We start from the raw sequence: 27,578 nt of genomic DNA on the forward strand, positions 1-27,578 counted from the left end.
CCCCAAGTCCCTCCTCCCTACCTTTTATCTTAGCCTGCTTGGCACACTTTTCTCATTCCTGAAGAAGGGCTCATGCCCGAAACGTCGATTCTCCTGCTGTTTAGTGACACCAAGTGTTTGAAAATAAGTGCATGGATGCACAAGGTAGGGGATACGCCAGTTGCATGAAAATAAACTTGATGACTCAGGGACCTAAGGGGAAAAAAAAAAGAATTATTTAGAGAGAATATTTGAGGCTTCCAAAGGGACCACGAGGGATTAATAAACCCCAATTGTGATGATGAAATATTTTTGAAAACTTTTTTAAAAACGGCATGCAAATCCCTTTTGACTTTAAATTTGAAATATAGGACATTCAGTGGGAGATAACTATAACCAAACTTAAAACTGTGCCACGAGAGCGGAGGGCTCATGCCTGAAACGTCGACTCTCCTGCTCCTTGGAGGCTGCCTGACCTGCTGCGCTTTTCCAGCAACACATTTTCGGCCACGAGAGCCGAGGCCAGCTCAGAAAGGCAGGACACACTGTTGAAAGTAGCTGCAATGCAGGAGAAGGAAAACACACCTGGAACATTTGTCTCCTTCTTCCAGGGGAGGAGAGACAACCGAGGTAGTTATACACCCGTGAGCCTTACTTTGGCTGTCGGTAAAGTGTTGGAAAAGTGAGAAGCGATAGGATTTATAATCATCCGGAGAGGAATGACTTGATGAGGGATAGTCAACACAGTGTTGTGAAAGGTAGGTCGTGTCTCACAAACATTGAGTTCTTTGAGATGGTGACCAAAAAGGTGGATGAAAGTAAAGCGGTTGATGTGGTGTACATGGATTTCAATAAGACGTTTGATAAGGTACTCCACGGTAGGCTATTGCACAAAATACAAAGACATGGATTGAGGGCGATTTAGCGGTTTGGATCAGAAATTGGCTAGTGGAAGTAAGTCAGAGGTGGTTGATGAGAAATGTTCATCCTGCAGTTCAGTTACTAGTGATGGAGCCACTGCAGATTGTCATTTTCATAAAAGATGAGGGGGATAGAAGGATGGGTTAGTAAATTTGCAGATGACACTAAGGTTGGTGGAGTTGTGGATTGTGATGAGGGATGTTGCAGGTTACAGAGGGACATAGATAAGTTGCAGAGCTGGACTGAAAGCTGGCGAATGGAATTGAATGTGGAAAAGTATGAGGTGATTCACTTTGGAAGGAGCAACAGGAATAAAGAGTACTGGGCTAATAAGATTCCTGGTAGTGTAGGTGAGCAGAGAGATCTCGGTGTCCACGTACATAGATCCCTGAAAGTTACCACCTAGGTTGATAGGATTAAGAAGGCAGACAGTGTGTTAACTTTTATTGGCAGAGGGATTGAGTTTCGGAGCCACAATGTCATGCTGCAGCTGTACAAAACTCTGGTGCAGCTGCACTTAGAGCATTACATACAGTTCTGGTCAGTGCATTATAAGAAGGATGTGGAATCTTTGGAAAGGGTGCAGAGGAGATTGACTAGGATGTTGCCTGGTATGGAGGGAAGGGCTTACGAGAAAAGGTTGAGGTTTTCGTTAGAGAGGGGAAGGCTGAGAGGTGACTTAATTGAGTCATATAAGATAAGAGGGTTAGATAGGTCAATAGTGAGTGCCTTTTTCCTCAGATGGGGGTGGTAGCAGAAGAGGTCATAGCTTTAAATTGACCGGTGGTAGATATTGTTGACGTTTATTTTGTTCGACAAATTTGGACGACACAAGTTTTCTGTACAACAGCAGTAGCTTTGTTATCGGACAGCTAGCGAGAGAATCAAAGTGTCTCTAAAGTAGCCGAGTGTCTACTTGTGGTGACGACTCTTCACGAATCTCTGCCGTACACATAAGGACAGTATATTTTATACGAATTAGACAAAGGCATATCAGTCGTATGGGCGATTGTCATTACATAGTTTAAAGTAGGTGATTATGAATTTACAAAGCTTGATGAATGTCGATATCCTGTGATAACGTGTGAATGGATTACAGAAACTGATTATCGTATTGATCATGATTATGTGTTGACGGGAAGAGATTAAGGCAGAAGAGTTCTTCCATCAATAAATGGTGGATTCACTTAGCTATGCTAATATGGAGGGGAAGTAAGACAGTGGGAGTGGGAGACAGTTTAACGGGGTTGTGGCCAGATAAAAACAATGACTGCAGATGCTGGAAACCAGATTCTGGATCAGTGGTGCTGGAAGAGCGCAGCAGTTCAGGCAGCATCCAAGGAGCAGCGAAATCGATGTTTCGGGCAAAAGCCCTTCATCAGGAATAAAGGTTGTGGCCAGGGCTATCAGTCTTGTCTGATAGTCTTGTGGACAGGGCAAATTAATCTTTCTGGGGTTACAGGGGTATCCACTCCCCTACTGAGGTGCTCTGCCTGAATTGTAAGAATGCAGGCCTTCAGTTGATATTGCAGTAAATCCTTTGGCAGGGGAATGTTTAATTCTTGAGTCCCTGGAAGCAAAGTATGGAACTGGCCCCTCTGTGGCATTTTAACTTCCTATATATAGGACAGATGTCAGAGGTAGTTTCTTTACTCAGCGTAGTAGGGGTGTGCCTGCACACTGCCTGCAACAGTAGTAGACTTGCCAACTTTAACGGCATTTAAATGGTCTATGGATGAAAATGGAATAGTATAGGATAGATGGGCTTCCAATTGGTTCCACATGTTGGTGCAACATCGAGGGCCTGTACTGCGCTGTCATGTTATGTTGTGTTATGTTAAAAATGTGAACAACACCAACTGTTTTTGGGAAAATATCACTGTTCCTTCGTCCCAACTTACTTGATAAGTACTTACTGAACCACATTGTGGAGCACCTCTACCATACGGACTGCAGCGATTCAGGAAGGTAAAATGTCATTTTATTCACAACTAATGATGGATTGGTAATATTTGCTGATATCTGCAGTGAGAGAGAAAAACAGTGTTAAATGTGTCACGATATGAAGAATTGGTTCCAGATAATAATCATGGTGCAGAATTTGATGGTTGAAATAATATCAAAAGCAAACGAGAAAAGTAGCAAGAACAATTCCCGACTCGGAATGATACTTCAGCAAGTTAAAGCTTCCAAAGGTGCAGCGTCCGGTCAGGGGATGGTCAGTGGCAGATACCTCACCTGGACAGTCAGCTAAAGAAACTGGCAGGTAGGACTAGATTGGGTTGGGATATCCGGTCAGCATGGGCGAGTTGGACCAAAGGGTCTGTTTCTGTGCTGTACATTACAATGACTCTGAGCATGAAACAGACAATTTATTACAGAGGGAGGACAGTAATGAAAAAGCCATGTATGGAAATGGGTTCAATTCCACCATAAAAGAAGATCCACAGAACTCCCCACAGTGTAGCAGGGGACAGCACTAAAATACTCGAAACTCCCAGTCAAAAGACCCAACAATTTCAGAAATCCAAAGGAATAGAACATCAGGATCTGACACATCCACACTTTTCACGAGTCATGAGCAGATAAGGAATGCAGCTGACAAGGCATCACAATAGAGGAAGCACCTAAGTCATGGGTGGAGGGGTGTTTCAGCAAGGTAAAAGCAAGGACTGCAGATGGTGGAAACTAGAGTCCAGATTAGAGTGGTGCTGGAAAAGCACAGCAGGTCAGGCAGCATCCCGGGAGCAGGAAAGTCGACATTTCAGGCAAAAGCTTTTCATCGGGAATAGAGGCAGGGTGCCTGCAGGGTGGAGAGATAAATGAGAGAGGGGTTGGAATGGGGAGAAAGTAGCAAAGAGTACAATAGGTGAATGGGGGTGGGGATGGAGGTGATAGGTCAGAGAGGGCACTCATTTCAAAATTTACTGTACATCGTTATTTCAGCAACCAAGGAAAAAACTTTTAACTATTGCTTCCCCAACTCTCTATCACAGGGAGCAACTGGAGCTGGAGGTGCACCCTGGCAATAGCTAGGGGTTTTGTCCCTGGCTGTGGGCACTTGACTAGTGAGGAAGGGGAGAACAAGGAAGCCACCTCCGCCATCTTTATTGGAGGCAAAGTTCGGCGGTACCACCAGCAATGACCCCGGGCGCAGGCGCGGCCGCCATCTTTATTCGGGGCAAGGATTCTCCAGGACCAGGAACCCGGGCAGCGCAGCGCGTGACAAATGCTTTCTGCAAATCCTGGATGTGACAAACTTTGTTCGTGAGGGGATTAAAACGTGGGCTCGCAGACTGGAAACTCCCACCAAAGCATCTCATCACTGGATTTCATCAAAATCACGGATATTATCCAACTTTGAATGTAAGTACTCAGGTTCTGGCCACTATATTCACTGCATAACCTCTCAGCTGCAGATTCTGTCTGTTGCCCGAAAAGGTGACCTCAAACCTTTTTTGTCCAGCTATTCTTCCCTAATGTAACAGATAAAAGGCAGGGAACTCACTCAACACATTTATTCGGTGCTAATACTCGATATTAAACACTCATTGCGCCAGTTACTTATTTCATCTAACTCATTTCATTGAACATCACTTTATCTTAGCTCTAACTTTAACTCACTTATCACCCTGACTCTTACTTTGAGTGGATAAATTTTGGCTTGAATCAAATTCAAGCGAAGTGGCCAATGTCGATCTCACCTCACAATTTTTTGTTTTACGAAGAGGACTTCATGGCATTGCTTTTCCAGTGTGGACCTGGAAACTTCTTCTGAGGGAGTGTTTCCTTATTGAGTTGACTTGTGTGCAAATGGGCTGCTGTCGAATAGGCCTTGGGCACTCAGCCAAGGAATTGATAAAAGCCTAATCAAATATTTCCAATGAAAATGCTTATGATTTGGAAGAGCTGGTGATGGACTGGGGTGAACAAAGTTAAAAATTACACAACACCAGAGCATAGTCCAAATAAACCTGCTGGATTATAATCTGGTGTCGTGTGATTTTTAACCTTTTCCAAATATTTACAGTGAGCCATGAACTGTGACATTTTATGCGTCACGTCAGGTAGCAGTAGGTCGAGAGAGCTTATGACCCTTACTTGATTTGGTCAACACAGGAAACAGAAGATCACAACACATCCTGCTGCAGCTCAATTGAGGTCAGAGTTCAAACTAGCTTGACTGAAATTCCCAGCACGCTCTTAAACTGCCACAAGCCACTTCTGCTGCTGATGACTTGCCCCCCAAAAAACTGTTGTTTAAACGTTTTGCTATCAGCCAATAGGAACTTCATTTTTTGACTACCATATCTAAACCAAGTTAAAAATCACACCACACCAGGTTATAGTCCAACAGGTTTAATTGGAAGCACACTAGCTTTCGGAGTGAAGTTCCTTCATCAGGTGATAGTGGAGGGATCGATCGTAACACAGAATTTATAGCAAAAATTTACAGTGTGATGTAACTGAAATTATACATTGAAAAATATAATGTTTGATGTATAATTTCAGTTACATCACACTGTAAATTTTTGCTATAAATTCTGTGTTACAATTGAGCCCTCCACTATCACCTTAGGAAGGAGCGTCGCTCCGAAAGCTAGTGTGCTTCCAATTAAACCTGTTGGACTATAACCTGGTGTTGTGTGATTTTTGACTTGGTACATCCCAGTCCAACACCGGCATCTCGAAATCATAGCTAAACCAATCACACAACTCCATCAAATCTCTCGCTCAAACCATTGTGAAAAATCTCCTCTGCCCCTTCTCAGGGACTCTCCCGTCCTTCTCAGTGTGTGGTGATCTCTGGTCTGCGCAGATCCAGATGCTCTGTGTCCCTGATATCTTCTTCAGAGTAAAATCTCCCTTGAATACTTCTGATGTCTGTCTAGCTGTAGGCTCTGGCAGGAGATTTTCAAGTTAAAAGTTGAAATTGTTTCACCGATGAGTAATTCCCACCGTTCATCAACAAATTGAAGGTTTCAGTGCTCTTGCTGAGAGGTTCCTGCTTATGGAGATGGTGTTACACCTTTACGGTAGACCCAAATCCGTGACTATTTGTCTCACCTCTGCACTCCCTGATCACCTCTGTGTCATTGTCCAACTTTCACTGTTGCAATACTGGCTTATTTTTGCTATATTCAGCCCAATGACACTAATTTGGAATTATACTTGGTGGAACCAAATAGTCCAAAACATTTATTTGGATAAGAATACCATGTTTCTTGCAGCTGCTCCTGAGATCAGCCTTATGTCTGGATTTCTTAGAGCTATTGCATTTCAGCTGCGTAATATTTTTATTTTGATTCACTTTTAGTTCTTTTATGGACACAAATGCAAAAAAAGTTTTTTTTTCAAATGAGTTCCATTAAGAGATCTCAAACGAGTTATGTTAACAGACCTTTTGGAGAGACTTAGCCATAAATAGCTTATTTCTTTTTCTCAAAAGTTATAGACTTAGAGGATAGTTTTATTTTTAAACGTTACGAATGTTTTAAAAATCACAGCAGAGAGTTTTGTGTTTTAAACATCATTAATGTCTTTTTTAAAGCGCAGGAGAGTTTTGTTTTAAATCAACAGAGCTGTATTTATGGAGCTTTTGGAGAGGCCTGAATGTGGATGGTTCAGAAGTGAGTTATTTTAAATCAAAGATAGAAAGCTGTCTGCTGGACACGTTCAGCAGTCTTTTTTATTAATTTGACTGTCCAACTATGTGGTTGATTTTGTTTCAGATTTGTGTGTGCAGTATTTTATTTAATTTTTTGCATGCTTGAATTCTTTTCAGGTAAAGAAATGTAGTTTTATTTTACATAGAAGGTGCGATTGTAAACTGCTTCGTTTTAGTCTTAATGACATTGAGGACACATAAGAGACAGTTAGATGGCTAGTAGAGTTAGCGAAGTAATTTCACAGCACAGTCAGTCAGATAGGTGGATGACTGTCATGAAGATAAGAAGGTAGTTCAGAAGTCTCTTGTGCTATTCCTCTCTCAAACACATACTTCATTTGGGGTACTGTTGAAAAGTGTAGTCTGTCAGAACAAAACAGAAGAGACAGTCAGATCTTGGGCACCTCAAATGAATCTTATGTTTGGCAGGTTTTAACAAAATTTAGAAGAATAATTGTTGTGGTTCTGTTCGCCGAGCTGGGAATTTGTGTTGCAGACGTTTTGTCCCCTTTCCAGGTGACATCCTCAGTGCTTGGGAGCTTCCTGTGAAGCGCTTCTGTGATCTTTCCTCCGGCATTTGTAGTGGTTTGTCTCTGCCGCTTCCGGTTGTCAGTTCCAGCTGCAGTGGCCGGTATATTGGGTCCAGGTCGATGTGTTTGTTGATTGTTTGTTGATAGAATCTGTGGATGACAAACACTATCAACAAACACATCGACCTGGACCCAATACACCAGCCACTGCAGCGGACAGCTGGAACTGACAACCGGAAGCGGCAGAGAAAAAAAATCACTGCAAATGCCGGAGGAAAGATCACAGAAGTGCTTCACAGGAGGCTCCCAAGCACTGAGGATGTCACCTAGACAGGGGATGAAACGTCTGCAACACAAATTCCCAGCTTGGCGAACAGAACCACAACAACGAGCACCCGAGCTACAAATCTTCTCCCAAACTTTTGAAGAAGAATAATTGTTATAGGGGACTCTCCCGTCAAGGGCACAGACAAGAGACTGTGTGGCAGTGAGTGTGACTCTAGGACAGTATGTTGCTTTCCTAATGCCAGGGTTAAGGATGGCTCAAAACCTTTGAAAATATTGTTCGAAGGGCAAGTGAGAAACCAGAGTTATTTGTACACAAGGTTGGAGTTTTTGTTGCACACATTGGTAGGAATAACATAGTTAAGGAAAAGATTCAAGCTTCACAGAGAGAATATAAGAGATTAAGTAGAAGATTGAAAAAAAATAGAATCTCAAAGGTAGTAATTGCTGGTTTGCTTCCAGTGCCCAATTCAAATGAGGGAAAGAATAAAAGATTAACGGAGATTAAATCAGTGGCCGCACAGGTAGGGGTGTCATGTTCAGGGATTCAGGTTCCTAGATCTTCTGGGGCAGACAAGACCTGTTCGAAAAGGATGGTGAGAAAGTTCATGACCTTAAACCCTGTCCTTAAACATTTAGACTAAAGCATAATACTGAATTATAGAACACATTTGCTGCTCACTAGAAAATCAGTGAGGAGAGAGGCAGGCTTAAAAATAAAAGGAACCTATGTTATGCAGAAGATTAAAAATATCTGTTGTCAGCAAGTGATAACAGGTTGCTCTCAGGCAATTAAGAAGATTTGCCTTAGACAGGACACTGAGTGATAACATTCACAGCTGTTCCTATATGAAATTAATAACAGTGCTTGATTCAGACTTTAAAACAAAACCCGGTATCAATTAACGTCTCTCCTGAATTATTGTCCTTCACTATTATCTGCCTAGTTCAGAACATGCAGTGCTTTTGCCAACTTTGTGCCTGTTTGTGACAGTACAGCTTTTGTAAGCCTTTTGGATAAAGGAAGCCTGTTTGTGATAGTATAACAGTGTAGCCTGCGAGGGCTCTTGAAGAGCTGATGTCCTACTTTCCAGGGTTATTAGAACCTAGTTAGCTTGGCTTATGGGTGTCAGTGTTATGTTGCAGCAGTGATGCTATTGCTAAATAAAGGGGATGACTAAAATTAAACTAAACTGTCTGGAAGAGATTTTTATTCCAGACTACCAAAGAGTATGATCTCCGGGATGAACCAACAGAATATTACAGGTCTGAGTTCACGAGGGTTTCCTGGGCCGTCTCAAATCTGTAATTTAAAATATCAACCTTTTACAGTGTTTGCATTTCATAGTCAGCAATGGCTACTCAAAATCATCATAAAGCCCAAATTGCAATTCCTTTCAAAACATTCATTCTGTAGCAAGTAATACTGGCTTTGGCAATCTCAGCTCTAAAATGGTCTGTCTCTCTCTCTCTCTCTCTCTCTCTCTCTCTCTCTCTCTCTCTCTCAGAAAGAAGACTAGAGAGAGGGGTGGAGGAATCCTCAGTAGCAGAGTACATAGAAAGACAGGTGAGGATGGTTTTGAATATGAAAAGAGGACAATAATTAGAGAAGATAGCCAAGAGCTAGTCAGAGAATGAAGTAACTGAAGAATTAAACTGCATTTATTTCAATGCAAGCGGTCTTACAGGTAAGGCAGCTGATCTCGGCATGTTTGGGATCATGGGATTGGGATATCATAGCTATTACAAAAACTTGGCTGAGGGATGGTTGGGACTGGCAGCTCAGTGTTCCGGATTTCAGATTCTATAGGAAGGGTAGAAAGAGAGGCAAAACAGAAGGGAAAGTGGCATTTTTTTATTAAGGAAAGCATCACAGTTGCAACTAGAGAAGATATTTCTGAAAAATTGTCCAGTGAAAATGGATGCGATGAAATTAGATACAAATAATTGAATGATCATTGTCACAATGAAGGTCAATCAACCTGGTAGGATTGTACTATAGACCTCCCAATAGTCAGAGGGAAATTTGAGGAACATAGAACAAGCTTTGTTGTGCTGGCCTTTTATCCTACTCTTAAGATCAGACTAATCTACATACCCTTCATTGTACTATCTTCCATGTGCCTATCCAAGAGTCGCTCAAATGTCCCGAATGTATCTGACTCTACTACCACAGCTGGCAGTGCATTCCATGCACCCACCATTCTCTGCATAAAGAAAATACATAGAGATCTGCTGAATGTTACAGAATACAAATGCTACAGGAAGGATAGAAAGGGAGGCAAAAGAGGAGGGGGAGTGGCATTTTTGATATGGGATAGCATTACAGCTGTGCTAAGGGAGGATATTCCCAGAAATACATCCAGGGAAGTTATTTGGATGGAACTGAGAAATAAGAAAGGGATGATCGCCTTATTGGGATTGTATTACAGACCCCGCAATAGTCAGAGGGAAATTGAGAAGCAAACTTGTAAGGAGATCTCAGCTATCTGTAAGAATAGTAGGGTAGTTATGGTAGAGGATTTTAACTTTCCAAACATCGACTGGGACTGCCATAGTGTTCAAGGTTTGACAAGTTGGACTCTTTGATCCTGAGTGCCCTCGCCGGCACCGGTCAGTTATCTCCTTCAATGAAACAATCAGGCACTATTAAAGCATTAATCATAAGAGATTTATTTGGATCCGTGGAGACAGTTTACAGTATGCATACAATGCTCTATAGCATTGCAAAGGGTCTCCAGAGTCAACTGCACGCTGGCTAGTCGCTCTCCAAAGTGAACGAAGAGTTACCCTATATTCTCTAAAACTGCAAGTTCATCTACTCGGATGATTCTAATCACAAGATTTACAAGTTTGTTGGTCTTTGAAATGTCCAATCCGATAACGTTATTTCATTGACACACGAAATGCTCCAACCCTGCGTGTGCTGGAGTTTTTAACATTCTGCAGTCGAGATATCTTATCAGGTTAAAACAGGACTAAGGACATTTCAGATGCTGTCAACCGTCATTTCAGTTATCTCTTTCCAAGTGCTAACTGTCAGCAGTTCTCTTTAACTGTAAGCAAATTTCGGTATTACACATAGCAGATACTACTTTATAACTTTAGCACAAACATGTCAAGAACTTATAGGAGCCATTTTGTCTAATATCCAAAATGCTCTGGGACAAAGTCCATTTTTACTCAACTTCCACAGGTTTAGATGGAGAGGAATTTCTTAAGTGTGTACAAGATAATTTTCTGATTCAGTATGTGGATGTACCTACTAGAGAAGGTGCAAAACTTGACCTACTCTTGGGAAATAAGGCAGGGCTGAGGTGTCAGTGGGGGAACACTTTGGGGCCAGCGACCATAATTCTATTCGTTTTAAAATAGTGATGGAAAAGGATAGACCCGATCTAAAAGTTGAAGTTCTAAATTGGAGAAAGGCCAATTTTGACGGTATTAGGCAAGAACTTTCAAAAGCTAATTGGAGGCAGATGTTCACAGGTAAAGGGACGGCTGGAAAATGGGAAGCCTTCCGAAATGAGATAACAAGAATCCAGAGAAAGTATATTCCTGTCAGGATGAAAGGGAAGGCTGGTAGTTATAGGGAATGCCGGATGACAAAGGAAATTGAGGGTTTGGTTAAGAAAAAGAAGGAAGCATATGTCAGGTACAGACAGGACAGATCAAGGGAATCTTTAGAGTATAAAGAAAGTAGGAGTATACTTAAGAGGGAAATCAGGAGGGCAAAACGGGGCCATGAGATAGCTTTGGCAAATAGAATTAAGGAGAATCCAAAGGGGTTTTACAAATATATTAAGAACAAAAGGGTAACTAGGGAGAGAATAGGGCCCCTCAAAGATCAGCAAGGCAGCCTTTGTGTGGAGCCACAGAAAATGGGGAAGATACTAAATGAATATTTTGCATCAGTATTTATTGTGGAAAAGGATATGGAAGATATCGACTGTAGGGAAATAGATGGTGACATCTTGCTAAATGTCCAGATTACAGAGGGGGAAGTGCTGGATGTCTTGAAATGGTTAAAGGTGGATAAATCCTAATCCGGTACACCCGATAACTCTATGGGAAGCTAGAGAAGTGATTTCTGGGCCTCTTGCTGAGATATTTGTATCATCGATAGTCACACATGAGGTGCCGGAAGACTGGAGATTGGCAAACGTGGTGCCACTGTTTAAGAAGGACGGTAAAGATAAGCCAGGGAACTATAGACCAATGAGCCTGACCTCGGTGGTGGGCAAGTTGTTGGAGTGAATCCTGAGGGACAGGATGTACATGTATTTAGAAAGGCAAGGACTGATTCGGGATAGTCAACATGGCTTTGTGTGTGGGAAATCATGTCTCACAAACTTGATTGAGTTTTTTGAAGAAGTAACAAAGAAGATTTAATGAGTGCAGAGCATTAGATGTGATCTATATGGACTTCAGTAACGCATTCGACAAGGTTCCCCATGGGAGACTGATTAGCAAGGTTAGATCTCATGGAATACAGGGAGAACTAGCCATTTGGATACAGAACTGGCTCAAACGTTGAAGACAGAGGGTGGTGGTGGAGGGTTGTTTTTCAGACTGGAGGCCTGTGACCAGTGGAGTGTCACAGGATCGGTGCTGGGTCCTCTACATTTACATAAATGATTTGGATGTGAGCATAAGAGGTATAGTTAGTAAGTTTGCAGATGACACCAAAATTGGAGGTGTAGTGGACAGCAAAGAGGGTTACAACAGGATGTGGACCAGATGGGCCAATGGGCTGAGAAGTGGCAGATGGGGTTTAATTCAGATAAATTCAAGGTGCTGCATTTTGGGAAAGCAAATCTTAGCAGGATTTATACACTTAATGGTAAGGTCCTAGTGAGTGTTGCTGAACAAAGAGACCTTGGAGTGCAAGTTCATAGCTCCATGAAAGTGGAGTCGCAGGTAGATAGGATAGTGAGGGAGGCGTTTGGTATGCTTTTCTTTATTGGTCAGAGTATTGAGTACAGAATTTGGGAGGTCACGTTGCAGCTGTACAGGTCATTGGTTAGGCCATTGTTGGAATATAGCGTGAAATTCTGGTCTCCTTCCTATTGGAAAGATGTTGTGAAACTTGAAAGGGTTCAGAAAAGATTTACAAGTATGTTGCCAGGGTTGGAGGATCTGAGCTGCAGGGAGAGACAGAACAGGCTGGGGCTGTTTTCCCTGGAGTGTTGGAGGCTGAGGGGTGACCTTATAGAGGTTTACAAAATTATGAGGGGCATGGATAGGATAAATAGACAAAGTCTTTTCCCTGGGATCAGGGTTTCCAGAACTAAAGGGCATAGGTTTAGTTTGAGAGGTGAAAGAAATAAACGAGACCTAAGGGGCAACCTTTTCACGCAGAGGGTGGCATGTGAATGGAATGAGGTGCCAGAGGATGTGGTGGAGGCTGGTACACTTGCAACATTTAAGAGGCATTTGGCTGGGTTTGTGAATAGGATGGGTTTGGAGGGATATGGGCTGGATACTGGCAGGTGGGACTAGATTGGGTTAGGATATCTGGTCGGCATGGACGGGTCGGACTGAAGGGTCTGTTTCCGTGCTGTACATCTCTATGACTCTATGACCCTATCTCAGAAATGAGGGTGGCATGATGCCTCAGTGGTTAGCACTGCTGCCTCACAGCGCCAGGAACCCTCCTCCGACTCCAGCCTCCGGCAACTCTGTGTGGAGTTTGCACGTTCTCCCCGTGTCTGCGTGGGTTTCCTCCGGGTGCTCCGGTTTCCTCCCACAGTCCAAAGGTGTGCGGGTCAGGCTGAGTTAGCCGCGCTAATTTGCCCGTACCATTATAGATGGGCCAGGGAATGCCTAATGGACGTGACCTGAAAGCCTTTCTTGGTTTGTCCCGGAGATCGTACTCTTTGGTCGTCTGGAATAAAAAAATGACGGATAGTTTAGTTAAATTTTAGTCTTTCCCTTAATTTAGCAACAGCATTACTGATACAACATAATACTGACACATATATGTCAGACTAGCTGAGGTTCAAAAACCCTACACACAGGCTGTCCCTTCCTCTGTCACAAACAGGCTTCTTTGGTACAGAATTTTAGAAAAACGCTGCATGTTCTCAATTAGACAGTCAACAGTGGAAAGGCAATAATTTGTAAGGAAGTGAAGTTAATTGACAGGTCTGTGTGCGCTTAACTGAATACTCCTACAGGCCCTTAGCCATCCATTAGATGGGAAGAACAGATCCAGCCAAGTCAAGCGCCAGTTGGCGAGATAAGTCCCTATCATAACGAGGTACCAGCCTAAGATACATGGGAGAGGTCGTAAGGTCACCTTGCACAGTTCGCATGTCAGATACCATTGTTATACAAAATGGCTTCTTAGCGAGGAGGGCAAACTTTGATCATAAAATGGCATCCTGACAGATTGTGTCAGAAACTCTTCAATGTTAGGTTTGGAATAATTTTAAGCTCGGAGCAGACTCCTTTTTATCTTCAGAACAGAATCATTCTGTATCTCTCGCTGAAACATTATCGTAATGTTATATTTTAAATTACTCATTAGTCTCATGCTTTCTTTTCAGGGTTGTGATTCAAATGCAAATGAGCCATAAGATCTGACGAGTTAGAGTTGACAGTGGAGCAGTCATGGCCTGTAAGAACAACAAGTAAGTTAAAGCTTCATCTGAGGAAGTCTATAGCCTTAAAACGAGTCTTTAAACATTTAATCAAAAATGTAATATTGAAATTTAGAATGCATTTGCTGCGCACTAGAAAATAGATGGGGAGGGTAAGGCAATTAAAAACATTTGCCTTAACATCAGTAAATCTGTGTAAACAGGAGACTGAGTGATAACATTCATGGCTGTTCCCTTGTGAAATTAGAAACAGTGTTTGGTTCTGACCTAGAATCAGTATCAATTAACTTCTCTCCCAAATTACTGTCCTTCACTGTTATCTGTCTTGTTAAGAACATGCAGTGCTTTTGTAAACTCGCTCTCTCTCTCTCTCTCTCTCTGTCTCTCTCTCTCTGTCTCTCTCTCTCTGTCTCTCTCTTTCTCTCTCTCACATGCTCTCTCTCTCGCACTCTCATATCCTGTTGAACTCTCAGGTCAGGGATTGTAACAGAAAAATGTTTTTCCCTCTGCATCTGCTGAGCTTGCAAGGGTAATAAGAATCAATTATAATTGATAGGACCTGACCAATAATTACAATGCTTTTGACATTCTTGCAAGGTGATCAAACACTCGTTTGTTTAACAAGTGAACATCCATGAATGTTATCACTCGGTGTCCTGCTTACTCAGATTCATTGATGTTAAGGTGAATGTTCTTCATTGCCTTACAGCATCCTGTTATCACTTGGTGAGAACAGATAGAACATAGAACATAGAAAAATACAGCACAGTACAGGCCCTTCGGCCCTCGATGTTGCGCCGAGCCAAGCCCACCTAACCTACACTAGCCCACTTTCCTCCATATGCCTATCCAATGCCCGTTTAAATGCCCATAAAGAGGGAGAGTCCACCACTGTTACTGGCAGGGCATTCCATGAACTCATGACTCGCCGAGTAAAGAATCTACCCCTAACATCTGTCCTATACCTACCACCCCTTAATTTAAAGCTATGCCACCTTGTAATAACTGACTCCATACGTGGAAAAAGGTTCTCATGGTCAACCCTATCTAAACCCCTAATCATCTTGTACACCTCTATCAAGTCACCCCTAAACCTTCTTTTCTCCAATGAAAACAGCCCCAAGTGCCTCAGCCTTTCCTCATACGATCTTCCTACCATACCAGGCAACATCCTGGTAAACCTCCTCTGCACCCGTTCCAGTGCCTCCACATCCTTCCTATAGTATGGCGACCAAAACTGCACACAATACTCCAAATGCGGCCGCACCAGAGTCTTATACAACTGCAACATGACCTCACGACTCTGGAACTCAATTCCTCTACCAATAAAAGCCAGTAAGCCATATGTCTTCTTCACAGCACTATTTACCTGGGTGGCAACTTTCAGAGATCTGTGTACGTGGACACCAAGATCCCTCTGCTCATCCACACTCCCAAGTATCCGACCATTAGCCTAGTACTCCATCTTCTTGTTACTCTTACCAAAGTGAATCACTTCGCACTAAGCGACATTGAACTCCATTTGCCACCTCTCAGCCCAGCTCTACAGCTTATCTATATTTCGCTGTAACCTGCCACATCCTTCCTCACTGTCAACAACTCCACCGACTTTCGTATCATCCGCAAACTTGCTCACCCAACCTTCTAGCCCCTCCTCCAGGTCATTTATAAAAATGACAAACAGCAATGGTCCCAAAACAGATCCTTGCGGAACACCGCTGGTAACTGCACTCCAAGATGAACCTTTACCATCAACTACTACCCTCTGTCTTCTTCCAGCCAGCCAATTCCTAATCCAAACCTCCAACTCCCCCTCAATGCCATACCTCCGTATATTTGCAGTAGCCGACCATGGGGAACCTTATCAAACGCCTTACTAAAATCTGTATACACCACATCAACTGCTTTACCCTCGTCCACCTCCTTAGTCACCTTCTCAAAGAATTCAATACGGTTTGTGAGGCACGACCTGCCCTTTCACAAAACCTTGCTGACTATCCTTGATCACATTATTCCTATCCCGATGTTCATAAATCCTATCCCTTACAATTCTCTGTAAGACTTTGCCCACAACAGAAGTGAGACTCACCCGCCTATAGTTACTAGGGTTATCCCTACTCCCCTTCTTGAACAAGTGAACCTCATTTGCTATCCTCCAGTCTTCTGGCACTATTCCTGTAGACAATGAGGACATAAAAATCAAGGCCCATGGCTCTGCAATCTCCTCCCTTGCTTCCCAGAGAATCCTAGGATAAATGCCATCAGGCCCAGGGGACTTATCTATTTTCACCCTTTCCAGAATTTCCAACACCTCTTCCCTACATACCTCAAAGCCATCCATTCTAATTAATTGTGACTCAATATTCACATCAGCAACAATGTCCTGTTCCTGAGTGAATACTGACGATAAGTATTCATTCAGTGTGTCTCCAATTTCTTCAGCCTCCACACGCAACTTCCCACTACTATCCTTGACTGGACCTATTCCTACCCTAGTCATCCTTTTATTCTTGACATACCTATAGAAAGCCTTTGGGTTTTCCCTCATCTTATCAACCAAAGACTTTTCATGTCCCCTCCTTGCTGCTCTTAGCACTCTCTTTAGATCCTTCCTGGCTACCTTATAACTCTCAATCGCCCCAATTGAATGTTCACGCCTCATCTTTACATAGGCCGCTCTCTTCCCTTTAACAAGGGATTCCAATTCCTTATTAAACCACGGCTCCCTCACACGACCCTTTCCTCCCTGCCTGACAGGTGCATACTTATCCAGGACACTCAATAGTTGCTCCTTGAACAAGCTCCACATATCGATTGCACTCTTCCCTTGAAGCCTACTTTTCCAAGCCACGCATCCTAAGTCATGCCTCACCGCATCATAATTTCCCTGCCCCCAGCTATAACTCTTGCCCTGAAGTGCACACTTATCCCTCTCCATCACTAGAGTAAAAGTCACCGAATTGTGGTCACTGTCCCTAAAGTGCTCACCTACCTCCAATTCTAACACCTGGCCTGGTTCGTTACCAGAACCAAATCCAGTATGGCCTCACCTCTTGTTGGCCTGTCTACATATTGTGTCAGGAAACCCTCCTCAGTTAAAGTCCCCCATAACAACCACCCTATTACTTTCACTCTTCTCCTGAATCATCCTCGCAATCCTTTCTTCTACGTTTCTAAGACTATTAGGAGGCCTGTAGAAAAGTCCTAACAGGGTGACCTCACCTTTCCTATTTCTAAGCTCAGCCCAAACTACCTCAGATGGCGAGTCTTCATCCATCGTCCTTTCCACTGCTGTAATACTATCTTTGACAAGTAATGCCACACCTCCCCCTCTTTTACCCCCACCTCTGACCTTACTAAAACATTTAAACCCTGGAACCTGCAACAACCAATCGTGTCCCTGTTCTACCCATGTCTCCGTAATAGCCACATAGAACTCCCAAGTACAAACCCACGCTGCAAGTTCACCTACCTTATTTTGTATATTTCTCGCATTGAAGTATACACACTTCAAGCCACCTTCCTGTTTACAGGCACCCTCCTTCGAGATTGATGCCTGGTTCCTAACCTCTCTACACTCCAAGTCCTGCACCCTAAAGCTACAGTCTAGGTTCCCATGCCCCTGCAGAGTTAGCTTAAACCCCCCGAAAGGGCACTAGCAAACCTCCCCCCAAGGATACTGGTGCCCCTCAGGTTTAGGTGTAGACCATCATGTTTACAGAGGTCCCACCTTCCCCAGAAAGAGCCCCAGTTATCCAGAAACTGGAATCCCTCCCTCCTGCACCATCCCTGTAGCTACGCATTTAACTGTTCTCTCTCCCTATTCCTCGACTCTCTGTCACGTGGCACGGTTAACAAACCAGAGATAATAACTCTGTTCGTTCTAACTCTGAGCTTCCAACCTAGCTCCCTGAAAGCCTGCCTAACATCCTCATCCCTCTTCCTACCTATGTCGTTGGTGCCAATGTGGACCACGACTTCGGGCTGCTCCCCCTCCCCCTTAAGGACTCGGAAAACACGATCAGCGACATCACGTACCCTTGCACCTGGGAGGCAACATACCAAACGCGAGTCTCTCTCGCCCCCACAAAACCGCCTATCTGTGCCCCGAACTATCGAGTCTCCAATAACTATTGCTCTGCTCTTCTCCACCCTTCCCTTCTGAGCAATGGGGATAGTCTCCGTGCCAGAGGCCTGAACCCCATTGCTTACCTCTGGTAAGTCGTCCCCCCCACAAGTATCCGAAACGGTATACTTGTTCTTGAGGGGAACGGCCGCAGGGGGTCACTGCACTGGCTGTTTCTTCCCAGTCCCCCTCACTGTCACCCATCTGTCTGCAATCTTTGGAGTTACTACTTCCCCAAAGCTCCGATCTATGACCCCCTCTGCCTCCCGAATGATCCTAAGTTCATCCAACGCCAGCTCCAGTTCCCTAACACGGTCTTGGAGGAGCTGGAGATGGGTGCACTTCCTGCACGTGTAATCAGCAGGGACGACCATGGCATCCCTCACCTCATACATGTTGCAAGAGGAACATTGCACTGCCTTCGCTGCCATCCCTCTAAAAGTAACCTTTAAAAAAACTAGGTCTAAACACTAGAATAAGCAAAATGCAGCACTTACCTTCTTACTATGGATGTTTTTATCTTCTGCACATCCTGGGCTCCCTCTTTTGTGGCCTGACCCCTCCTTTCCTGGCCTGTTTATATTCTCGTGTGTAGCAAATATGTTCTATAATTCAGCAAGACATTTAGTCTAAGTGTTTAAGGACAAGCTTTAAGGCTACAGACCTTCTCAATAGTGATCAGGGATGTGTAGGGTAAATGCAGTAGTCGGAGTAAGTGTAGGGGAATGGGTCAGGGTGGGTTACTCTTCAGAGGGTCGGTGTGGACTTGTTGGGCCAAGGGGCCTGTTTCCACACAGGAGGCATTCTGATTCTAACATCTCGATTTTAAGCCTTAGCAACATTTATTCCCTTAATAGGCCACCTGCCTTAAGGTCTTGAAACATCAGTTGTGTGTGATTAAGAACTTTCTGTGTTCTCCCTTAACTGGAGCCGTGCGCGGTTAGCACATAACTTGTCCACTTGCTTAGCTGCACACTTTTATGTTCCCTTTTAGATTCCTTCTACAGGAGTACTGTGTCCAGTTCTGGTCTCTCTGTTATAGAAAGGATGTTATTAAGCTGAGGAGGGTTCAGAAGAGATTTCCCAGGATGTTGCTGGAATTGGAGGGTTTGTGTTTATAAGGAGGGGCTGGGACTTTTTATTTGTAACTGAAACGTAGTTTGAGAGGTCACCTTAACATTGTCGGTGATGCTACAGTCAGATTAAAGAGAAAAGGGTGGCTCAAGGGAGTCTGAGGCCCCTTTAAAGATCACCAAAGGCCGCCTATGTGTGGAACAGCAGGAGACGGGGGAGATACGAAATTAGTGTCTTGCAGTAGTGTTTCTTGTGGAGACGTGTATAGAGAATGTGGGGAACTGGTTTTGAAAAATGTCCCTATTACAGAGAAGGAGGTGCTGGATGACTGCAAACACATAAAGGTGGATAAGTCCCTGGGACATGATCAAGTGTATCCTAGAACTCTGTGGGAAGTTAGAGAAGTGATTGCTGAACCCCTTGCTGAGATATTTATATCATCGATAGTCACAGGTGAAGTGCCCGAAGACCGGAGGTTGGCTAATATGGTGTCACTGTTTAAGAAGGGCGGTAAGGAAGAGCCAGGAACCATAGACCGGTGGGCCTGGTATCAGTGGTGGGCAAGTTGTTGGATGGAATCCTGAGAGACCGGATTTACGTGTATTTGGAAAGGCAAGGACTGATTAGGGATAGTTAACATGGCTTTGTGTGTGGGAGGTCATGTCTCACTAATTTGATTGAGTTTTCTGAAGAGTAATAAACAGAATTGATGAAGGCAGAGCAGTAGATGTGATCTATATGGATGTCATTAAGGCGTTCGACAAGGTTCCCCATGGGAGACTGATTAGCAAGGTTTGATCACTAGCTCTGTAGAAGATAGAGGGTGGTGATGGAGGGTTGCTTATCAGACAGGAGGCCTGTGACCAGTGGTGTGCTGGTCACAGGATTGGTGCTGGGTTCACTGCTTTTCATCATTTTATAAAAATGATTTGGATGTGAACAAAAGAGGTACAGTTAATAGGTTTGCAGGTGACACTAAAATTGGAGGTGTAGTGGACAGCAAAAATAAATTATGTTCTGAGTACAACAGGTTCTGATCAGATGGGCCAGTAGGCCAAGGAGTAGCTGATGGTGTTTAATTTAAAAAAATGTGAGGTGCTGCATTTTGGAAAGGCAAATCACGCCCGGATTTAGACACTTAATGATAAGGTCCTGGGGAGTGTTGCTGAACCAAGAGAGCTCGGAGCGTAGATTCATAGTTCCTTGAAAGCGGAGTCGCAGGTAGATAGGATAGTGAAGAATGTGTTTGGTATGGTTTTCTTTGGTCAGTGCATTGAGTCAAGGAGTAGGGTGAGAGGGGAACGAATTAAAAAGGTCCTGAGGGGCGGCTTTTTCGCGCAGTGGGTGGTACGTGTATGGAATGAGCGGCCAGAGGAAGTGGTGGAGGCTGGTACAATTACAGCATGCAAAAGGCATCTGGATGGGTGTGTGAATAGGGAGGGGTGAGAGGGATATGGGCCAAGTGCTGGCTAATGGTAGTAGATCTATTTGGGATTTCTGGTCGGAATGAACAAATTGGACTGAAGGGTCTGTTTCCATCTGTACTTGATTCTGATGTACATCGAGTAATGATGAAGGGCTTATGCTCGAAACGTCGAATTCTCTATTCCTGAGATGCTGCCTAACCTGCTGTGCTTTGACCAGCAACACATTTGCAGCTGTGATCTCCAGCATCTGCAGACCTCATTTTTTACTCGAAGATTTTAACCTACTGCGAATCCTCTTACAAGGATGCCTTCCTTGAAGAAGCTCTCTTCCTCCCTCTACAAGGATTTCAGTGAGTCTCTCTCTCACTGCACCCCCCAGGTCATCTCCTCTGCACAGAAGCTCTTCAGCCACGTTCTCAAACAGACCCGTTACCACAGACCTATCCCACCTCCATCGCCCCTCCCCCTAGTCCCTCCTCCCTACCTTTTATCTCAACCGGCTTGGCTCTCTCTCTCTTATTCCTGATGAAGGGCTTATGCTCGAAACGTCGAATTCTCTATTCCTGAGATGCTGCCTAACCTGCTGTGCTTTGACCAGCAACACATTTGCAGCTGTGATCTCCAGCATCTGCAGACCTCATTTTTTACTCGAAGATTTTAACCTACTGCGAATCCTCTTACAAGGATGCCTTCCTTGAAGAAGCTCTCTTCCTCCCTCTACAAGGATTTCAGTGAGTCTCTCTCTCACTGCACCCCCCAGGTCATCTCCTCTGCACAGAAGCTCTTCAGCCACGTTCTCAAACAGACCCGTTACCACAGACCTATCCCACCTCCATCGCCCCTCCCCCTAGTCCCTCCTCCCTACCTTTTATCTCAACCGGCTTGGCTCTCTCTCTCTTATTCCTGATGAAGGGCTTATGCTCGAAACGTCGAATTCTCTATTCCTGAGATGCTGCCTAACCTGCTGTGCTTTGACCAGCAACACATTTGCAGCTGTGATCTCCAGCATCTGCAGACCTCATTTTTTACTCGAAGATTTTAACCTACTGCGAATCCTCTTACAAGGATGCCTTCCTTGAAGAAGCTCTCTTCCTCCCTCTACAAGGATTTCAGTGAGTCTCTCTCTCACTGCACCCCCCAGGTCATCTCCTCTGCACAGAAGCTCTTCAGCCACGTTCTCAAACAGACCCGTTACCACAGACCTATCCCACCTCCATCGCCCCTCCCCCTAGTCCCTCCTCCCTACCTTTTATCTCAACCGGCTTGGCTCTCTCTCTCTTATTCCTGATGAAGGGCTTATGCTCGAAACGTCGAATTCTCTATTCCTGAGATGCTGCCTAACCTGCTGTGCTTTGACCAGCAACACATTTGCAGCTGTGATCTCCAGCATCTGCAGACCTCATTTTTTACTCGAAGATTTTAACCTACTGCGAATCCTCTTACAAGGATGCCTTCCTTGAAGAAGCTCTCTTCCTCCCTCTACAAGGATTTCAGTGAGTCTCTCTCTCACTGCACCCCCCAGGTCATCTCCTCTGCACAGAAGCTCTTCAGCCACGTTCTCAAACAGACCCGTTACCACAGACCTATCCCACCTCCATCGCCCCTCCCCCTAGTCCCTCCTCCCTACCTTTTATCTCAACCGGCTTGGCTCTCTCTCTCTTATTCCTGATGAAGGGCTTATGCTCGAAACGTCGAATTCTCTATTCCTGAGATGCTGCCTAACCTGCTGTGCTTTGACCAGCAACACATTTGCAGCTGATGTACATCCACATACTCAATAAGAAAATTTTCTTGTCCACACTTAACAGGTTTCTTTCCATCCAACCAATTAACAAAATGGCATTCCCAGTCCATGTTTGGAAAATTGAAATCTCATAGCACTGCAACCCTAACTGTGGAGAAGGGTTTGCCTTCCTGAACTGCTGTAGTCGGTGTGGTGAAGGTGTTGTGTTGTGGCCTGTGATCAGAGGTGATATCTGAGGGAGTCTTGGCTTTGCCCACTGCAAGGCCCTGACATCATTGCTGTTGTAAATTGTTAAAACCCTGGCTCAGTATTCTGAGGACAACCTCACTAGTAATGAACAAGTTCATTTAAAAGGAAGAACAGGCTCACCAGTTTAAACTTGTCCTTTCAATTAAAGAGTTTTGTGGAATCATACAGCATGGAAATAGACCCTTCGGCCTAACCAGTCCATGTCGAGCATAATCCCAGACTAAACATCCCACCTGTCTGCTCTTGGCCCATATCCCTCCCAACATTTCTTATTCATGTACTTATCAAAATGTCTTTTAGACATTGTAACTGTGACAGCGTCCACCACTTTCTTTGGAAGTCCGTTCCTCACATAAACCACTCGTGTGTTTTTAAAATAAAATTGTCTCTCTCACGTGGCTGAGAGACATTGAGGTGAACTGTTCTGACAGGATGAGTACTACTGGAAGGAGAAGATTATCCTGAGTTTGAAACTCAAAACAGGCTCTTCCCTGCAGACAGGTTGCCGTGGCAACACTGATAAGACATTCCATTGCACAGACTCATCTCATTGGAAATGCGAAACTGATCATTCGCCACAAGAGAAACTTGTGACTGAATGAATGAATGAATGGATTAGATTCTGATCTGATGTTTAGATCTATAATTGTGAAACAGTCAGGAATAGCAGAACTGACAGCAGACAGGAGACAGCGTCAATGAGAACATGACTGAAGAGAAGTAGCTGCTGGGACACAGATAGTTCTGTCCGTGTAAGTCACAGATGATAGTAATTCTAGCAACCTTTCCTTACTTCCTGCCAACAGCTCGCAGAGATAACACCAGGACAGCCTGCAGCTAGAGCTGGGTCACTACAGTGTAGAAAAGTGAGGGAATACTGATGTAAAGGGACGAATGGGACTGGAGACCTCAGAGATCAAGCTGAGGATAGCCAAGGATCCATCCATCAGCTGACCTTGTGGAAGTGACTGGGGACCCACAGGAGTTGCATGTTTATTGTGATTGATGGGTCAGTCCAATGTGCTGTCGAGGACAGAGAATCTGCTCGGCTTCTAGTTCTGAATAAGGTGTTTGAATTACGGATCCTGGAGTCTCAAACTTGGTAAGTAACAGGATTGGAGTTCACCTTGAATCTTGCATTTCCTTCTAGGGATATTGGAAGGGTCAGATTTCCATCACGGAAGGATTTGAATCTCATTGGCCTCAAGAAGATTTTTCATCAGAGCTGACGTGAATTGTGGAGAGAGGCAGCGTTTATGCAACACAGGGGGTGCGGGGTGGCAGCGGGTGGGGGTGGTCAGTTGGTGTGCTGAGGACAAAGGACTTCATGTAACAATCAAGATAGAGTTGTCTCGATTTGAAACATTAGCTTGCTAAGGATGGAGTCTGACCCACTGTGACCTGCAGTGTTTCTTGTTTTCAGTATCTCCAATATTGGCCTATCTCTCATAAAGGGAAGTGCCCAGATTTGGATACTCTCGCTGTGACTGAACTCGTGTTTGTTTATGAGGTTTCATGTCACATTGATGCACCTGAACTTTGTATCTCAACTTCTCATGCCCAGAATGGTACCTGCTTTATTAGCCATTCTCTGAATGAGTCCAGTCGCCTTCAATACTTCATGAATATTTTTAGCTTCCATCTCAGTAAACCATGAAGTCACCATTGCATTCAGAAGGTAGGGAACCCGAAACTAAGTAGGGAGGTTTGGTGAAATTCCTTTCACATTTGTTCAGAAACTCTGTTCGCAGTCCGTTTTGGTGAACAGGGTGACATCTACGATTCTGTGGTTCGTCAGGGTCTTTTAGATTAATGTTTCACCATCAATCTTGACTGAAGTGAATTATTTCACTATCTCTGGCTGTATGAATTGGTCAAAAGGATTGGGAAAACATTCGACAATATCAGATGGTAACAGGTTCAAACTGCTGTTTGACCCCTCAAGAATCCTCTGCCATTCAAATAGAATCCGGGCTGACCTGACAATCCTCTTATCCACTTCCCTGCAATTTTACCACAACACTTGATCCTTCCAGTGATCAAGAATCTATCCAGCACTTCACTGGAATTTCAGCACAGGGAGGAGGAAAAGGGAGGGAGTGTGGGCCGAGGCATTTATGGCTTTAGGGTGACATGGGAAAGAACGGTGATCTATAGAAACTGGAATTCTCTGAATTTCTATCCATTTCTAACAGTAATGAAATTTGTCAATTCCTTTTCCAGGATATTTGATGGGAAGGATTTCCGTCAGAGAAGGATTTGAATCTCATTGGCCTTTGGGTGCGAAAGGAGAAATGTTTGTATATTCCGTCTGCAAGAAAGATGTCAAGCATCGGGTTTAACTGGAAAAGCACAGAGACAGACAGACACTATCGACACAGTATGTTCCGATGAACTGACTTGGGTAAAAGTTTGAAATGGTTACACAGACTGCAAAAAGCTCTAACACTGATCACAGCAGGGATAAACTGTACGTGTGTTTTCTGTGTGTGAGTCTCCAACCAATCATCCAACCTTTGGACTCACAATAGCAGCCACATCATGGAGAAACCATTGGAATGTGAGGACTGTGGGAAGAGATTCAGATGCCAGTCTGAACTGCAAGTTCACCAACGCAACCACACCGGGGAGAAACCATTCACCTGCTCAGTGTGTGGAAAGGGGTTCACTGCCTCATCCAAACTGGGGATACATCAGCAAGTTCACTCTGACGAGAGACCATTTAAATGCACAGAGTGTGGGAAGCAGTTTAAAAGTGCGAGGTTACTGATGTGTCATAAGACTGTCCACACCAGCGAGAGACCATTCAGCTGCTCTGACTGTGAGATGCGCTTCAAGTGCTCGTCGAACCTGAGCAGACACCGGCGGGTTCACACTGGGGAGAGGCCATTCACCTGCAACACGTGTGGGATAGGATTCCCTCGGTCATCTCACCTACTGAAACACCAGCAAGTTCACACCAAGCAGAGACCTTTTACATGTTCAAGTTGTAAGAAGAGTTTCAAAACCGACAACGGGCTCGAGCTACATCAGCTGACTCATGCCAAGAAGAGACCATTCATCTGCTCAGCGTGTGGGAAGGGGTTTACTCAGTCAACCCATCTGCTCACACACCAGCGGGTTCACAGTGACGAGAGACCTTTTAAATGCCCAGACTGTGGGAAGTGCTATAAAAGTGCTGGTGTCCTCATGTCCCATCAACAAATTCACACTGAGGAGAAACCATTCAGGTGCTCTCGCTGTGGGATTGGTTATAAGAGATCAGATCATCTGCGCAAACACCAGCAACTTCACACTGGGGAATGACCGTTTAGCTGCTCTGAGGGCCTGCCTTGTCTATGCAACTTGCGATCACATAAGAACCTTCCTGATGTTGTGAGACACTTTTATAAATGTTCTCAATGTGACAGGAATTTTAAAAGCAAGCAGACTTTGCTGAGACACCATGGTGTTCACACTGACATGAGACGCTTGAAATGCCTAGTCTGTGGGAAATGCTTTAAAATGGCCTGTACCTGATGTCGCATCAATGTTTTTGCATTAAGAAGAAACCGTCCAAGTGTTCTTGCTGTGAGACTGGCTTCAGATGCTAATCTGAACTCACTGGCACCAGTGAGTTCACACTCTGCAGGGGTTGGATTGGAGGTCACCGCTGCAGTTGTCCATTCTCACGTTCTGAGGCCCTGCTCGCTCTTTCACTGGTTTCATGCTGTAAAATTGGTATGTCCTTTTTTGATCAACCTGTTTGGGCACATTCTAACACACCTCGGCACAGGCAGAATTTCAATGCTGATCTTCTGATTCCAAGGTAGGGACAGTTCCTCTGCACCACCAGAGCCTTTTGGCTTGCTGGAAGATTATGAAATCACTTAAAGGATGGAAATCACTGTTTAACTTGATGCTTGGCTGTTTCCACTTAACTTCATCAGCAATGCACCTTTGTATCTTCGAGCGGGAAAACTTTCAAAATAGGGAACTGTACAGGAACAGTACGAAGGTCAGGCATCCTGGGAGTTTGTCAAGTTTTCCAAAACTTCCTGCAGGTCAGAGTTAATGAAAATGTGGGACCTTTTATGAAACCTCATACCGAGGTGTCAGTGGAAAGAATGAGAACAAGGTGCGAGGAGGCCTAGAGATGAGGAAAGCAGGATAACGGTGAAGGTGCAGACCACTGCATGCTGCAGGGAGGTGAAAGTCACTCGCATGAACTGTGTCTTGCCAGAGTTCATCAGATAAAGACCAGGAGAAAATACAGCCTCCTTGAAAAAGGCTGTTCGGCAGATAAGCCGAATTCATGATTTCTCTTTTTCTTTTAAAATAAAGTACGCTCAAACACATTCTCACTTTTCACTGAAACCTGGAGTACTTGAATGTTTTTACAGGTCAGTCTCCATGATTGACATTTTAAGCAATATCTAAAAAGGCAGGGATTAGAGGGATAGAAGCTGTGGAGAGGCAACAGGTTTGTACTTTCGGAAGGCATCATGAGTCGGCACAGGTTTGGTGGGCGGAATGGCCTGTTGCTGTTCTGTACTGGGTTTTCTTTGTTGTGAGCACCAAGGACTCACCTGGTCCTCACTTTTTGTCACACCAATAAACACCCATCTGACAGGATATTTGTCCATGGAGTAGTCTTTCTCTGGGACCAGATCAAACTGGTCCTAACATTCCGATTTGGTCCTTGAACATCAACTGTAAGGGCCATGTAGATCGAGAGCCATGATTGAATGCTCTACATCCCAATACTAAGTACGCCACCATTCATAGCGAAACTGTCAACTGCCTGGAGCCCAAGTTCTGGGATATCCACCTTGCTATTGACTTTCCTCCTTTGTTTTGCATTCCTTGTTACCCACGTCCTTATCGAAGATTTTGGTAACCTGGCCTGATATATCCTCTAGAATCTGTGGAACCCCTGGGAAACTTCATTACGTGAAGATCTCTGTAGAAATGTAAGTTGTCATTCAGTC

At 44.2% G+C, this 27,578-nt stretch overlaps 1 protein-coding gene across 3 annotated transcripts; it reads left to right on the forward strand.

The window, feature by feature from the left end:
* Positions 1 to 721: 721 nt before the first annotated feature.
* LOC132828636 (gastrula zinc finger protein XlCGF7.1-like) lies at positions 722 to 26,946 on the forward strand. 3 transcript variants are annotated; one of them, XM_060845684.1, is made up of 5 exons: positions 722 to 737; positions 3,897 to 4,266; positions 13,935 to 14,018; positions 23,415 to 23,710; positions 24,832 to 26,946. In XM_060845684.1, exon 5 carries the CDS (start codon positions 25,150 to 25,152, stop codon positions 25,912 to 25,914), a length of 765 nt encoding a protein of 254 aa, XP_060701667.1. In that variant the 5' UTR covers positions 722 to 737; positions 3,897 to 4,266; positions 13,935 to 14,018; positions 23,415 to 23,710; positions 24,832 to 25,149; the 3' UTR covers positions 25,915 to 26,946. The 3 variants fall into 3 exon arrangements, with proteins under 3 accessions (XP_060701667.1, XP_060701666.1, XP_060701668.1); XM_060845683.1 differs by lacking the exon at positions 23,415 to 23,710; XM_060845685.1 differs by lacking the exons at positions 13,935 to 14,018; positions 23,415 to 23,710.
* Positions 26,947 to 27,578: the final 632 nt, after the last annotated feature.

The sequence above is a fragment of the Hemiscyllium ocellatum genome, chromosome 27 (genome assembly GCF_020745735.1).
Source record: "Hemiscyllium ocellatum isolate sHemOce1 chromosome 27, sHemOce1.pat.X.cur, whole genome shotgun sequence".
NCBI lineage: Eukaryota > Metazoa > Chordata > Chondrichthyes > Orectolobiformes > Hemiscylliidae > Hemiscyllium > Hemiscyllium ocellatum.

What these genes read in the sequence shown, in the direction of transcription:
- LOC132828636 (XM_060845684.1), top strand. Translation starts at nt 25,150, where the DNA reads ATGGAGAAACCATTGGAATGTGAGGACTGTGGGAAGAGATTCAGATGC.